The sequence below is a fragment of the Papio anubis genome, chromosome 8 (assembly GCF_008728515.1).
Source record: "Papio anubis isolate 15944 chromosome 8, Panubis1.0, whole genome shotgun sequence".
NCBI lineage: Eukaryota > Metazoa > Chordata > Mammalia > Primates > Cercopithecidae > Papio > Papio anubis.
Genome location: NC_044983.1, coordinates 115,082,975 through 115,098,610, shown reverse-complemented (window position 1 = coordinate 115,098,610; position 15,636 = coordinate 115,082,975). Strand labels below are relative to the sequence as shown.

At 36.7% G+C, this 15,636-nt stretch overlaps 1 protein-coding gene across 8 annotated transcripts in view; it reads left to right on the top strand.

Moving 5' to 3' along the window:
- The window catches only part of TAF2 (TATA-box binding protein associated factor 2), a 104,728-nt gene that overhangs the window by 19,352 nt on the left and 69,740 nt on the right, over positions 1–15,636 (top strand). For 7 of the 8 annotated variants that reach the window (XR_004185920.1, XR_004185921.1, XM_031669711.1 and 4 more), the window contains 5 exons: positions 5,777–5,895; positions 8,155–8,296; positions 10,122–10,353; positions 13,888–14,072; positions 14,644–14,757. Coding sequence is in view for 6 of the 8 variants with exons in the window: in XM_031669711.1 (XP_031525571.1) it covers positions 5,777–5,895; positions 8,155–8,296; positions 10,122–10,353; positions 13,888–14,072; positions 14,644–14,757 (792 nt within the window). In the remaining 2 variants the exon portion in view is untranslated. Of the gene's footprint in view, positions 1–5,776; positions 5,896–8,154; positions 8,297–10,121; positions 10,354–13,887; positions 14,073–14,643; positions 14,758–15,636 lie in introns of those variants that run through there. The other variant, XM_031669715.1, reaches the window with a different exon arrangement.

Sequence of the window (15,636 nt, the reverse complement as noted above, 5' to 3'; positions counted from 1 at the left end):
ACAGAGTGATATGTCTGGATATTGGAGACTCAGAAGCAGGGAGGAGGGAGAGATTTTTAAAATGACATATTGGGTACAATGTACACTACTTGGGCAACAGGTACACTAAAATCTCAGACTTTCCTTTTGTAGAATTCATCTATGTAACCAAAAACCACTTGTACACAAAAAGCTATTGAAATTAAAAAAAAAAAAAATGAGGCAGCAATCACATTCTGCTTCCTGCCTTGAGCTATCTATTCATGCCTTGAAACTTCTTGTTATGGCCCAGGTAGTTAGTTAACCTAACAGTGTCACATAGGATACTATAACCCAGACCCTATAGCTTAAAAATGTGTAACCAATCACTAATCAATGTTATTTCTTTAAACCCGTGAGAATCCCTGACAGACTGTTTTGTGTCAGCCCACTTCCTGTCCCTCTTTTTTGTCTTTAAAAACTTGGATGCAACAGAGTTTAAATGGAGGTCATATCCAAGGTTACTTGGATAAGTCTTCTGAGCAGCTGTTGTCACTTTGGCTCACATAAACTCTCTAAATTTAAAAAAAAAAAAAAAAGTTGCATTAGTAGTTGGATCAAATTTGAACTTGTAAGCAGTGAAACCCTTAGGTTTTTTCATAGGAAAACTTGGTAAGGTAGATTTTTCACTCAGCAGCCTTATGTCACGGTTCCAGGTTAAATTTTGTTTTGCTTATTTTTAGAGTCATCCTTATTCATTGTGGTTTTGGCTTATTACTTGCATTTTTCAGTTTGTGAAAATGTATCGAGCTGTTTGCTAGGGTGTATGTAGCTTTCTGATTTACTTCCATAAAAGTTTACTTCTATAAAAAAATTTTTAAATAGAGGGAAAGTTTACAAATAATTGAAACTGAAGTTTTATAAAATCTGCACCTATAGTTTTAAGAGGCAAATGTTCTTTATTTGATAAAGGATTTTCAGATTATATTAATTTAACATGGATATTTAAAATTCTTAGAGAAAATTGTATCTATTCCCTTAATTTACTAATTTTTCAATATCTATAGCGTTTCTTCTCTTTAAGTTGCATTCCTGTAAGGAGGATTGAGAGATGGGGATGGTAGGGGTTATAGGGCAAGGACATATTAATTACTTTGTAGTCATTATTATTCTGAAGATTGAAAACACATTATAATTTTATACTGTAATTTTTGACTTCTGTGAAGTTATGAAAGAAAACATTTGATTTGTATATTGAAATGTAAACCATCAGATTATTTGAGACTGACTTCCCAGTTGATTCCATTTATAATAACTCATTTTATTTGGACCACCTCACCTTTTCTCAGGAAATGAGGAGATTAAATGAAAATAATTTCCCATTAAAAAAACTAATAACTCTAATATGTAATGTTTAAATCTGGCTTTCTTTTTATATAATAGTTATTTTATTTTTGCATTTCCCTGATAACTTGGGGGGGAATACAGGTTTTACAATCATCAAATTTTATGTTTTTGAAATTTTATTGAAAATAAATTATACTCTGTAGATAAAACAGTCGTTAAATTAGATGGTGCGTGCGTTAAGTGCTGACAAGGATTTGGAGCAACTGGCATGTTCAGATCTTGCTGCTAGCGATGCAGAATGGTACTACTCTTCTGAGAGTTTTGTAGATTTTTAGAAAGTTAAATGTGTTTACCATATGACTCAGTAGTCCCACTGTTAGGTATTTGTACTACAGAGATGAAGCTTATATTCACACAAAAACCTGTACACAAGTGTTCATAACAGTTTTATTTCATACTTCCAAAGCGGAAAATAACCTAAATGCCCTTCAGCTGGTCAATGGATCAACAAACTGTTACAGTCTCTACAATATAATACCACTCAATGGCAAAAGGATCAAATTATTAATATAGGTAACAACTTGGATGAATTTCAAAAACCTAGTGACACAAGCCAGTCTCAAAAGGTAGCATTCTATGTGATTCCATTTATTTGACAAAAGGATAGCATAAGGGACTTTTTGGGGATGACAGAACTGTTCTATATCCTGATTTTGGTGGTTAACTGAATCTGTACATATGTTGAATTTTATACAACTGTAGACCCCCAGAAAAGGTTTTTTTTTTGTATGATAATTTTAAAAAAACCCACAGGTGTACCTCCTTTTATTGTGCTTTGCTCTATTGTGCCTCGCAGATACCGTTTTTTCACAAATTGAAGGTTTGTGATAACCTTGCATCAAGAAAGTTTATCAGTGCCGTTTTTCCAACAACACATGCTCATTTCATGTCTCCATGTCACATTTTTGTAATTCTTGCAATATTTCAAACTTTTTCATTATTATATCTGTTAAGGTAATCTGCGATCAGAGATCTTTGATATTACAATTGTAATTGTTTTGGGGATGCCACAGATGGCATCCGTATCAGATGGCAAACTTAAATGATAAACATTGTGTGTGTTCTGACTACTCTGTGGACCAGCTGTTCCCTGTCTCTTTCCCCCTCCTCGGGCCTCCCTATTTGCTGAGACACACAATATTGAAATTAGGTCAATTAATAACCCTACAATGGCCTCTGAACATGCAAGTGAAAGGAAGAGCCTCATATCTCTCACCTTGAACCAAAAGCTATAGAAATGGTGAAGCTTAGGGAGGAAGGCCAAAAGCTGGGCCTCTTGGCGCCAGTTAGCTAAGTTGTGACTGCAAAGGAAAAGTTCTTAAAGGAAATTAAAAGTACTGCTCCAATGAATACACAAATGATAAGAAAATGGAACAGCCTTATTGCTGATGTGGAGAAGGTTTTAAAGATCTGGATAGAAGATCAAACAGCCACACCATCCCTTAAGGCCAAGCCTAATCCAGAGCAAGACCCTAACTCTCTTCAGTTCTGTGAATGCTGAGAGGTGAGGAAGCCGCAGAAGAACATTTTGAAGCTAGGAGAGGCTGGTTCATGAGGTTTAAGAAAAGAAACTTTGTCCATAACATGAAAGTGCAAGGTGAAGCAACAAGTGCTGATATAGAAGCTACAGCAAGTTATCTAGAAGATTTAGCTAAGGTTTTTGATGAAGGTTGCTACACTAAGCAACAGATTTTCAGTGTAGATGAAACAACCTTCTACTAGAAGAAGATGCTATCTAGAACTTTCCCAGCTAAAAAGAAGTCAGTGCCTGGCTTCAAAGGACAGGCTGACTCTTTTATTAGGGGCTAATGCAGCTGGGGACTTTTAAGTTAAAGCCAATGCTCATTTACCATTCCAAAAAATCCTGCAGCCCTTAACAATTATGCTAAATCTATTCTGCCTGTTCTCTGTAAATGAAGCAACAAAGCCTGGATGACAACAGGTGTTCACAGTATGGCTTACTGAATTGAATATTTTAAGCCCACTGTTGAGATTTCTGGTCAGAACAAGAGTCCTTTTAATATGGTACTGCTTATTGACAAGACACCTGGTTACCCAAGAGCTCTGATGGAGATGTACTAGGAGATTAATACTGTTTTTATGTGTGCTAACGTAACATCTATTCTGCAGCCTGTAGATTAAGGAGTAATTTCTACTTTCAAGTCTTATTATTTAAGAAATGCATTTCATAAGGCTATAGCTGCCACAGGTAGTGATTCCTCTGAGGCATCTGGACAAAGTCAGTTGAAACCCTGAAAAGGATTCACCATTCTGGATGCCATTAAGGACATTGATGATTTAGGGAGGAGATCAAAACATCAACATGAACAAGAGTTTGGAAGAAGTAGCTTCCAAACCTCATGGATGACTTTGAGGGATTTAGAGAAGGAAGTAACTGCAGTTGTGGTAGAAATAGCAATGAAACTAGAATTAGAAGTGGAGCCTGAAGGGAAGACTGAATTGCTGCAATCTTATGATACAACTTTAATGGATGGAGGGGTTGCTGCTTATGGATGAGCAAAGAAACTGGTTTCTTGAGATGGGATCTACTGGTGAAGATGCTCTGAACATTTTTGGAATGTCAGTGTTCATTGTCAACAATATTTACTTAACAGAAATAAATTATTAAAATATATTGAGAAGTCTTTTCACTTTCAGAACTCTATGCTTTGTAGTTGTTACCTTGAATAGTTGTTAAAGCCATAGTTATGTTATATCCTTCGTAATTGGTAGAGAAATGGATGAAGATGGAGAAGGAATGACCTCTGTCAAGTTAAGAGTCTATAGCCTTAATGTTTCTTTAATGGCTTTTCCCATTTTATTTTTCCTTTGATTATTCCATAGAGTATTTGGAACTTGTCTTTTTATTTTTATTTTTTAATTTTTTTGAGACAGAGTCTCACTCTGTTGCCCAGGTTGGAGTGGAGTGGTGCAGTCTCAGCTCACTGCAACTTCTGCCTCCTGGGCTCCAGCTATTCTCGTGCCTCAGCCTCCCGAGTAACTGGGATTACAGGCATGCATCACCATGCCTGGCTAATTTTTGTATTTTTAGTAGAGACAGGGTTTTGTCATATTGGCCGGGCTGGACTCGAACTCCTGGCCTCAGGTGACTCACCACCTCTGCCTCCCAAAGTGCTGGGATTATAGGCGTGAGCCACCGTGCCCAGCTCAAACTTGTCTTTTAACTAGATGAAAAAATTATTAAGCTATGGGAATGTCACTAATTTCACCTTGTGGCTACACCTAATGACAGGATGGCAGACACAAAGGTGTACAATAAGGATGTGGCTCATGGTGTTTGTGTATTTCATCTTGTATCCTTGCCCTTCCCATTCCATATCTTTTTTCTGTCTTTCATTTCTTTTGTATTTTTTTTAACTAATTTCAGCGAGGAAATGTAATATGTGCATATATACACATATAAGTTGCTTTTATGGGGTACAGTTTAAAAACCAGTTGAGAACAACATTTTCACATTTCCGTAAGACTTCATCGTATTGTTTTCATCAAATGGGAAATAAGGTCAGATAACTGTGGAACAAATATTTATGTAGTAGTCTCTCGTGACATAGTGAATATAACAGTGAGTCTGCTGAAAATTCTCTGCTTCATTAAACTTACATTGTGATGCACTAATGGGTGGAGGTAGGTGCTATTACATTGTGAGGAATTGAGTCCCATCCTGATTTGTTTTCGACATCTTAATTTTTGTCAAATTATAAAGCTTGTTGAATCCATTCAATTTTTTGCCAGATTGATAGGGAATAATTATTTATTCAATTCTTCACGTATTCTTTACATTTATATCAAAATAGTATAGTGGCTTTGGCATTCCAAAATTAACAAAGAATGTGATAGTCATAGTAATAGTCATGTAACTTGGTGAGTAGAATATATATTCTGTTGTATTCATAGTTTAATAGTTTTTAACATGGTGAGTAGAACAAACCATTACTTGGCTAAAGAGTGTTTTTAGGAATTATATAAGAAGATAAAATGCTTACAAACAATTGGTATCAACTGATATTTAAGAAAATGCTCAGAGGCCGGGTGTGGTGGCTCATGCCTGTAATCAGAGGCACTTTGGGAGGCTAAGGAGAATGGGTCACTAGAGGTTAAGAGTTCGAGACCAGCCTGACCAACATGGTGAAACACCATCTCTACTAAAAATACAAAAATTAGCCGGTTGTGGTGATGGGTGCCTGTAATCCCAGCTACTCGGGAGGCTGAGGGACGAGAATGCTTGAACCTGGGAGGTGGAGGTTGCAGTGAGTTGAGATGGTGCCACTGAACTCTGGCCTGGGTAACAGAGTGAGACTTCATCTCAAAAAAAAAAAGGAAAAAGAAAATGCTTGGTAAGATATATACCTTATTATCTTATTATTAAAAGTTGGCTCTTTTTTTTCCCCAGGAGAAACCTCAATTATTTTTCCAATGCTTATGCAGCTGCAGTTAGTGCGGTGGACCCTGATGCAGGAAATGGAGAACTTTGCATTAAGGTTCCATCAGAGCTGTGGAAACACGTTGATGGTAAAGCACCAAGAATATATTGACTGTATACTAAAATCATGTTAGATTCAGAGACTAGAGAATTTTACATGAAGACTAATGATGCTGGCCAGGCATGGTGCCTCATACCCGTAATCCCAGCACTTTGGGAGGCCAAGGCGGGCGGATCACCTAAGATTAGGAGTTCAAGACCAGCCTGGCTAACGTGGCAAAACCCCGTCTCTACTAAAAATACAAAAATTAGCCAGGCATGGTGGTGGGCGCCTGTAATCCCAGCTACTCAGGAGGCTGAGGCAGGAGAATTGCTTGAACCCAGGAGGTGGAGAGTGCAGTAAGCTGAGATCGCACCCCTGCACTTAAGCCTGTGCAACAGAGTGAGACTCCGTCTAATAAAAAAAAAACAAACACCAATGATGTCAAAATTGTAAATTAACCAGTTGAAATATACAGAATGGGTTGGAAGCCCTTTTTCTTTTTAAGGATCACTGGCTAACAGGATAATATCAGTTCAGGGCTGTGAAAAAAGCAATTTATATCACCGTTTTTTAAAGCAAAAAAAAATTTTTTTTTTTTTTTTTGAGACGGAGTTTTGCTCTCCTCACCCAGGGTGGAGTGTAATGGTGCAATCTTGGCTCACTGCAACCTCCGCCTCCCAAGTTCAAGCGATTCTCCTGCCGCAGCCACTGAGTAACTGGGATTACAGGCTCCTGCCACCACGCCTGGCTAATTTTTGTATTTTTAGAGGAGACGGGGTTTTACCATGTTGGCCAGACTGGTCTCGAACTCCTCACCTCAGGTGATCCGCCTGCTTTGGCCTCCCAAAGTGCTGGGATTACAGGGGTGAGCCACTGCACCTGGCGGTGAAAAATATTTTTAAAAAATCATGTAGATAGAACCGTTTGTCAAGATTTGAGAACCCGCACAATATCAAATTAGTTTAGAATTATAGCATTTTGTAGCAGGAAAGATCCTGAAAAATCTGGTTCAATTCCTTCTTTTTACAGAAGAGTAATCTGAAGTCTAATGAGAGTGAGTAACCTGCTGAACTTCACTTAGCAAATTATTGGTGGAGTTAAAGCTAAAACACAGGGTTCCTGATACTCAGTCTGCAGACTTTTTAAACCTTCTTTGTGTCTTGTATAAAGTTTTAGCCACTGTAATATTGTATATTAGCTTCTGCCTTGCTTATTTAGCCTTATAAAAATCAAGATAAGGAAGTAAAAGACTTCTTGTTTTGTTTATTGCTTTCTGTTGTGGGTGCTGGGGGCGGGATAGGGTTTGTGGAGGAACTTACCCTAATTTAGGGGACAGACGTGGAAGTCGTCATTGCCTTTTTAGTGTTTGGAGATAGTGCATATGATTGTAATGCTTGGAGGGAAATTAGAATCTTACGAAAGCAATGCAGTTTACCGTGAACAAATCAAGCGTAACAAAATACATGATAATAATGCAAATTCTCGAGTAGTGTTCCCTACTCTACCTCTCTTCCTTGTACTCCCCAAAGTCACCTAGGGTTAATTTTGCAGGAGAATGTAATAGGAGAAAGAACTTGAAAAGTAAGTGTTAGTCCGTTTTCATGCTGCTGATAAAAGACATACCTCAGACTAGGAACAAAAAGAGGTTTAATGAACTTACAGTTCCGCGTGGCTGGGGAGACCTCACAATCTTGGCAGAAGGCAAGTAGGAGCAAGTCATGTCTTCTGCAGATGGTGGCCAGCAAAAAGAGAGAGAGAGCTTGTGCAGGGAAACTCCCATTTTGAAAACCATCAGATCTTGTGGCACTTATTCACTATCGTGAGAATAGCACGGGAAAGACTTGCCCCCGTGATTCAATTACCTCCTACCGGGTCCCTCCCATACCATGTGGGAGTTATGGGAGCTACAAGATTTGGGTGGGAACACAGAGCCAAACTGTATCAGTAAGTTTGGATTGGATTTGGAAGGTGTAAGTGTGCAGTGTGGGAGTTTTGGACTTTTTAGGCATTGTACGTTGTCAGAAATGTTGAGAGGAGGATATGGCGTAACCAAAGGTGTATTTTGGGAAAATAATACAAGCAATAGTTATAATTGATTGGAGGTAGAAATACCAATAGTAGCAGCCTGTTGAGTTAATATAGGCAGACATATGGTAAAAGTCTAAACTAGGGTAAGTAGTATGGTTTTTCATATAAATCTCAGTCCTCAATTCCATTTCATGTTCAGCATTAAATCTTTGTCTTTATTATATAGACCACTGTACTTATTTATGTATCAATGTGTGTGTATGTTTATTTGTTGCAGAGTTAAAGGTCCTGAAGATACACATCAATTTTTCTCTGGATCAGCCCAAAGGAGGTCTTCATTTTGTGGTACCCAGTGTAGAGGGAAGTATGGCAGAGAGAGGTGCTCATGTTTTCTCTTGTGGGTATCAAAATTCTACAAGGTAGATTATAGATTCTTAAATATTTCAATTAATTTTTAAATTGCATTTTTTATGTATAAGCAAGGCATACATTTGGTGTAAAACAAGAAATACTAGTTTTATTCCCTCCCAAATTCAGAGTTCTTTCAAATTACTTTGTTAGTCATTCCTCCTAAACAAAATTTTTTTTTTTGAGACAGTCTTGCTCTGTCACCCTTGTTGGGGTGCATTGGGGTGCTATCTCTGCTCACTGCAACCTCTGCCTCCGAGGTTCAAGTGATTCTCATGCCTCAGCCTCCCAAGTAGCTGGTATTACAGGTATTCACCACTACACCTGCCTAATTTTTTATATTTTTAGTAGAGATGGGATTTCACCATGTTGGCTAGGCTGGCCTTTAACTCCTGACCTCAAGTGATCCGCCCACCTTGGCCTCCCAAAGTGCTGGGATTACAGGCATGAGCCACGGCACCCAGCCCTCCTTAATCTTACATCTCCCTTATTCTCTCTCATTTTCATGTTTACTGTTCTAAAATAATCATCTCACTTGATTCCTTCTTTTTTAAAAACTTTATATTGAAGTAAAACATACATATAGAAAATTGCACAGAATGTAAACTTCGATGAATTTTCACAAGTGAACAAGCCCACATAATTTACACTTAGACTCAATATTACAAGCATTGCAGAGACCTCCTCTCACCTGCTTTCATTCTCTACTTCCCCACTTCACATTCTACTTCTCAACTCTGCTTATTTATTTATTTATTTATTTTTTGAAGCAGAGTCTCATTCTGTTGGCCAGGCTGGAGTACAGTGGCATAATCTTGGCTCACTGCAACCCCCACCTCCTGGATTGCAGTGATTCTCCTGCCTAGCCTCCCAAGTAGCTGGGACTACAGGCATGTGCCACCACACCTGGCTAATTATTGTATTTTTAGTAGAGACGGGGTTTCCTCATGTCTTTAGTAGAGATAGCCTGTCGCACAGGCTGGAGTGCAGTGGCGCAATCTCGGCTCATACAGCCTCGACCTTCCAGGTTCAAATGATCCTCCTGCCTCAGCCTCTGGAGTAGCTGGGATTACAAGCAGATGCATCATTCCTGGCTGATTTTTGCATTTTTAGTAGAGACAGGTTTCACCATGTTGGCCAGGCTGGTTTCAGACTCCTGACCTCAGGTAGTCCACCGGCCTCAGCCTCCCATAGTGCTGGGATTACAGGCGTCAGCCACTGCGCCCAGCCTCTCCTCAGATTATTATAATAACTCCTGTAAACCAGGGATAATGTCTTATACACTTTTATGCCTCAATACTAAGTACCTACCCTGTCACATAACACCTTACCCGAATTGATGAAAGCTGACTATAAATTTTATATCTGGCTTTACCAGCACTCAGTTTGAATTTATACAATGCGTTACATACTTCAAAAAAGCAGTTTTATAATTTAATCAAATAAATTCTGAATATTCGTTATGTTTTATAAAACTTTTTACTGTAAGCCTTTTTTAGTTTCTAGAAATGAATGCTGCATAAAAACTGACTAATGTGCATATACAAGTTAAAATTATTTTTTAAAACATTGGAAACTAAGAATTGCTTAACTTTTTTTAGGGTTTGAACTGATGGTAACACGTAATATTTTTTTTTAATGTTTCCAAATAGTATTTGGAAACAGATTTTATTTTACCAGATTTTTTTCAGGTTGTACAGTAAAAAGCTTCAGTAGCCAAATAGCTAAAGGTTTTGTTTGTTCATTTTCTAGAAATGCTAAAATAACTTGCATGTTGGGAAAGCAATGTAGGGGACACTTTGAATACATTTTCTATACTGTCAATCTTTTTTCTAGATTTTGGTTCCCTTGTGTTGATTCATACTCTGAATTGTGTACATGGAAATTAGAATTTACAGTAGATGCTGCAATGGTTGCTGTTTCTAATGGCGATTTGGTGGAGACAGTGTATACCCATGATATGAGGAAGAAAACTTTCCATTATATGCTTACCATTCCTACAGCAGCGTCAAATATCTCCTTGGCCATTGGACCATTTGAAATACTTGTAGATCCATACATGCATGAGGTAAGTCAGAGCTCTCCCCTCTTACTCTTCTCCTGGCCTTTTACTGCTTTTAAAAAGATGGATATTGACTGGGTGCAGTGGCTCACGCCTGTAATCCCAGCACTTTGGGAGGCCAAGGCATGCGGATCACGAGGTTGGGAGATCGATCCTGGCCAACACAGCAAAACCTGATCATTACTAAAAATACAAAAACTTAGCCAGGCATGGTGGTGGGCACCTGTAGTCCTAGCTACTTGGGAGGCTGAGGCAGGAGAATGGCTTGAACCCGGGAGGCGGAGCTTGCATTGAGCTAAGATTGCGCCACTGCACTCCAGCCTGGGCAACAGCCTGAGACTCTGTCTCAAAAAATAAATAAATAAATAAGTTTCCTTATCTGATATATATAATGATGTGAATTCTTGAATGAATTTCTTTTAAAATGTTGTATTTAAATTTCAGATTATTTTCCAACAGAGCCTTAGCATTTCAAAAGACCTTCAGTTATTTAGAGTATAGGTTGATTTCTGTAACTAATTCTGTTCCTTACTAATGTCATCTTTTTGTTTATCATGTTTTTGAATGTTGTGGTCCCATCTCTGGTATGTAAAATATTGTAAATTCAAACTTAAAGAGGAAGATTTATTCTCTCTTCAACCTATACAGAGGAAAATAGACAGTCAGAAACCCAGTTAGCATACTCAGGAAGACTTATAGTTTCTTCCCAGCACATATCTTATCATAATTCATTTATCAATTGACAGGCCAAATAGCAGTTTTAGGCCTCCCCAAGCATGAGACTTCTGCTGATTAGAAAATGATTTATTAGTTGTTACCTCTCTTCTTTAGTCTTCAACTTAGGGTTTTTTTTTTTTTTTTTTTTTTAAAGAAATATATAAACATGTAATTTGACCATGTATATCTCAACAGCATTTCTTTTAGTCATGTGAATAAAAATTGAGGGCAGCAGGCTTTCAGTGAGCTCCTCAGTGTGCCTTTTATATTTTCTTTGCTGAAATTCACAGGATTTGTAAAATCATTCATGGAAAAGATTCAGGATATTTTGTGTTGATTTTGCTTATGTTGTCTTAACAATGACTCTTTTGAAAGGTTTATCCACTGATAAGATTGGCAGTGAACTTTATTGTCTTTGGTAACTTTAAAATCAATGTTTGATTAGTACCTATTTTGTATTTCAGAAGAATTTTTTTCTACTCTGAGTTATTGAATAGGAACAAGGCAAATGATAGTCAAGAATTGTTTTTCCTGACTTAGTCTTTCTCTGTGTCAAATACATGAGTTGTTACCTGCATTATCAGTAAATTTGCTGTCTTGTAGGTTTGTCTAAAAATGAGTCCTTTTTCTGATGAATAGTATTTTTTATTTGCATACACAAATAAAATTATGATTAAATATCATGATTAATACAAAAGGAATGTTAATCATGATACTGTTTTGGGCCCTGATCATTAATAATACATAGATACTTTTCTCCACTCTTATGGTAGCCTCTAATCTGTTCTTTTAAATGTTATTAGAAGAATAATTTTAATGATAAATTAAAAACTTCCCTTGCCTTTATAATTCTGCAGTAATTAGAACTCTTTAGCATGGCTTTCAAGATCTTCTGTAATTTGACCCTAATAGATGTTATAGTCAAAATAGTTTACTTAGACTTCTCTGATCGTACCTTTTTTCTTCCCATCTTTGACTCTGGGATGTTCTCTTTTCCTATACCAAAAATTCCCTATCAAACTTCTGTTGAACTCAAAAAGATTACAACGGCTTCACACTCCTGCGTGAAACCTTACATGGTTGTTCTAGTCAGTGATCTGTGTCATTGTTGATGGCACTCATTTGACACAGTATCGGGGGAACCAGCCCCCAGTATTTCAGTGTAGGTTCTTTTCTATTTTCCCTAAGTGTCAGCTGGTCTGAGAAATAAAGAGAAAGAGTACAAAAGAGACAAATTTTACAACTGGGCCTCCGGGGATGACATCACCTATTGGTAGGTTCCATGATGCCCCATGAGCCGCAAAACCAGGAAGTTTTTATTAGGGATTTCAAAAGGGGAAGGGAGTACAAACAGGGAGTAAGTCACAAAGATGACATGCTTCAAAGGGCAATAAAAGATCACAAGGGTAGAAGGACAGAGCAAGATCACAAGGCCAGGGTGAAATTAGAATTACTGATGAGGTTCCATGTCCTGTTGGGCACGCATTGTCATTGATAAACAACTTAACAGGAAACAGGGTTCGAGAGCAGACAACTGGTCTGACTAGAATTTGCCAGGCTGGAATTTCCTAATCTTAGCAAGCCTGAGGGTACTGCAGGAGACTAGGGCGTATTTCATCCCTTATCATCAACCGAATAAGACAGACACTCCCAGAGTGGCCATTTAGAGGCCTCCCTCTGGGAATGCATTCCTTTCCCAGGGTTATTCCTTACTGGGGAAAGAATTCAGCGATATTTCTCTTATTTGCTTTCTGCAAGAAGAGAAATATGACTTTGTTCTGCCCGGCCCCGCAGGCAGTCAGACCTTATGGTTATCTCCCTTGTTCCCTGGAAATTGCTGTTACCCTGTTCCTTTTTAGGATACCAAGATTTCATATCGTTCAAACACACATGTTTTACAAACAATCTGTGCAGATAATGCAATCATCACAGGGTCCTGAGGCGACATACATCCTCAGCTTATGAAGATGACGGGATTAAGAGATTAAAGACAGGCATAGGAAATTTAAGAGTATTGATTGAGGAAGTGATAAATGTCCATGAAATCTTCACAGTTTATGTTCAGAGATGCAGTAAAGACAGGCGTAAGAAATTATAAAAGTATTAATTTGGGGAACTAATAAATGTCCATGAAATCTTCACAATTTATGTTCTTCTGCCGTGGCTTCAGCCAGTCCGTCCATTCAGGGTCCCTGACTTCCCGCAATAGCACAGATCACAGTAAGAGATAGCATACAATAATTGTGTGACCAAAGTGAGATGTAACCTAATGAAAAAAACCAGAGTTACTATTTCTGTTGCAGGCGTTTTTTAATCTCCTAACTACCATTAAGTTTTTCTGCAGTTTTCGGTATGTAATTGAAATATTAGAGGGGGACTACAGTAATTATTTTTTATATGCAGATAATATGATTAACATTAACAGTTGATAAGATGGATTATTATAACATGCATTATTCACTAGATTAGATATTTATGAATAAGAAGTATGTTTATAATAAGCCTTTGAAATTTAAATCTTTCTTGTTGTGTGTACATATGAGAAAAAATTTTAATTGAATTTGGAACCAGAGTTATATTTTAGTTGGTCTAAGCATTCCACAGACTTATAATACACCATGAATTTAATTTTTAAGTACAATTAATATTTTATAAATGTGATCAGTAAAAGTAATCACTATTTTCACATTTTCTTTCAGCATCTTGAAATTATTAAAGAATAGATTTATGAGAACATTTATTTATAATTGAGATATTTAGGAAATTTACAATATTAAAGGTAACTGTTTCATTTAGATGATCTTCCTTGCGTCTTCTTTTCAGGTTACTCATTTTTGTTTGCCCCAACTTCTTCCATTGCTGAAACATACCACATCATACCTTCATGAAGTCTTTGAATTTTATGAAGAAATTCTTACGTGTCGATACCCATACTCCTGTTTTAAGACTGTCTTCATTGATGAGGCTTATGTTGAAGTGGCTGCTTATGCTTCCATGAGCATTTTTAGGTTGGTATCTCTTCATATTTGAAATGCCTAAATTAAGGTAATGATATGAAGAAAAGTTACTGATTTTGTGGTCAATTTTAAGGCGAGCTTTGAACTTTTTTCTCCAATTTAAATGTGATTGGCTTTGTAGAAAATTTGGTTTTTCAAATTTGTAAATGTAGAAAAACATGAAGACAAGAATTTTGAGATAACTCAAAAGGCTCATCTTCATCCAGAATTAACTAATATTAATATTTTCCCCATTTTAGTCTTGTTTTCATAAATTCTTTAAAAATTGTACAAATTATTGTATGACTAGTATGAATTTTTTTCTAGCACTATTTAAAAATGTACTGATATTGTCAGAAATTTACTGATATCATCAGTGGAAAATGTTGTGTTCTTTGTTTTGAGCAAAAGTTACTAAGATGAGGAATTTTAACTAAATTTTGAAAAGATTAGAAAGCTGGGATAATTTTTTTTTCTATTTTATATCTAACTTCTATTGTTTTAAAAGTGGAATTATTTTATTTTCACTGAATAAGTATTTATTTCTTGGTTATAATGAGCTTTCTTCTCTTTTAAATTCCAGCACGAATCTTTTACACAGTGCCATGATTATAGATGAGACACCTTTAACTAGAAGGTGTTTAGCCCAGTCCTTGGCCCAGCAGTTTTTTGGATGTTTCATATCTAGAATGTCTTGGTGAGTAACCTGAAAGTTCATACTACTGAGAAAAGAATCAAGTTTATTTTTCTTTTCTTTTCCTGCATTTAAGCTGACCTTTGCCTTAATTGCAGATAGCTAGTTTAAGAGACACTGTTCTAGATGTATTTAAAGAAAAATGATTGTAAGTTTCATCCTAACTTTTTGGACATGAAATCAATATAATCACTTCTGCGGTTTATAAGGTAAGATTTTGGTAAGACGGTGTCTTAAAGAACCGAATGAATTCTGTAAATAAAAGAACATAAAGGTACAGAAAACTGTTGTTAGAATTTTGATGTCAGTGTTCAAAGCAATTGGAAATAACTTAATATTTAATGTAAAATAGTGCTCCTCTGCAGTATTAATAATTATTTAGGGATTTGCCTACTAGTGCTCAGCTTTGTACCCGTTTGTTGAAAGAAATGAAAGGTATAAATGCTCTTTCTTTTCTTTTTTATTAACTTGAGGATGATTTAGAAGATAACAGAAAAATTAAGATTATAATTGTGAACATTCTATACTATATAGAGTATATAAATCTTGGTTTTCTTTTTTTGCTTGCTGGAGTGGAGAGGGCAGAGGCTAAACATAGATCTCTTGATTTGTAATTTTCCTAAATCCACATGTAGAAGTTTCATTAAAGAATAGTGCTTGGAACGTAGTAGGCAAAATATGGGTGGCTGGCTGGATGTATGGATGGATGGATGGGGTGGGTGGATGGATAGATGGATGAGTATACAAATGACTAAATGAGTGAGTGATGTTAATTGCCATTTTTCTAGAGAAAGCAACAAAAATGAATGAAGCAATTAAACTTTAGGTTTTAGAATGTCATTATTAATGGCATAATGCATGGGATTGGCAATAATAACATGT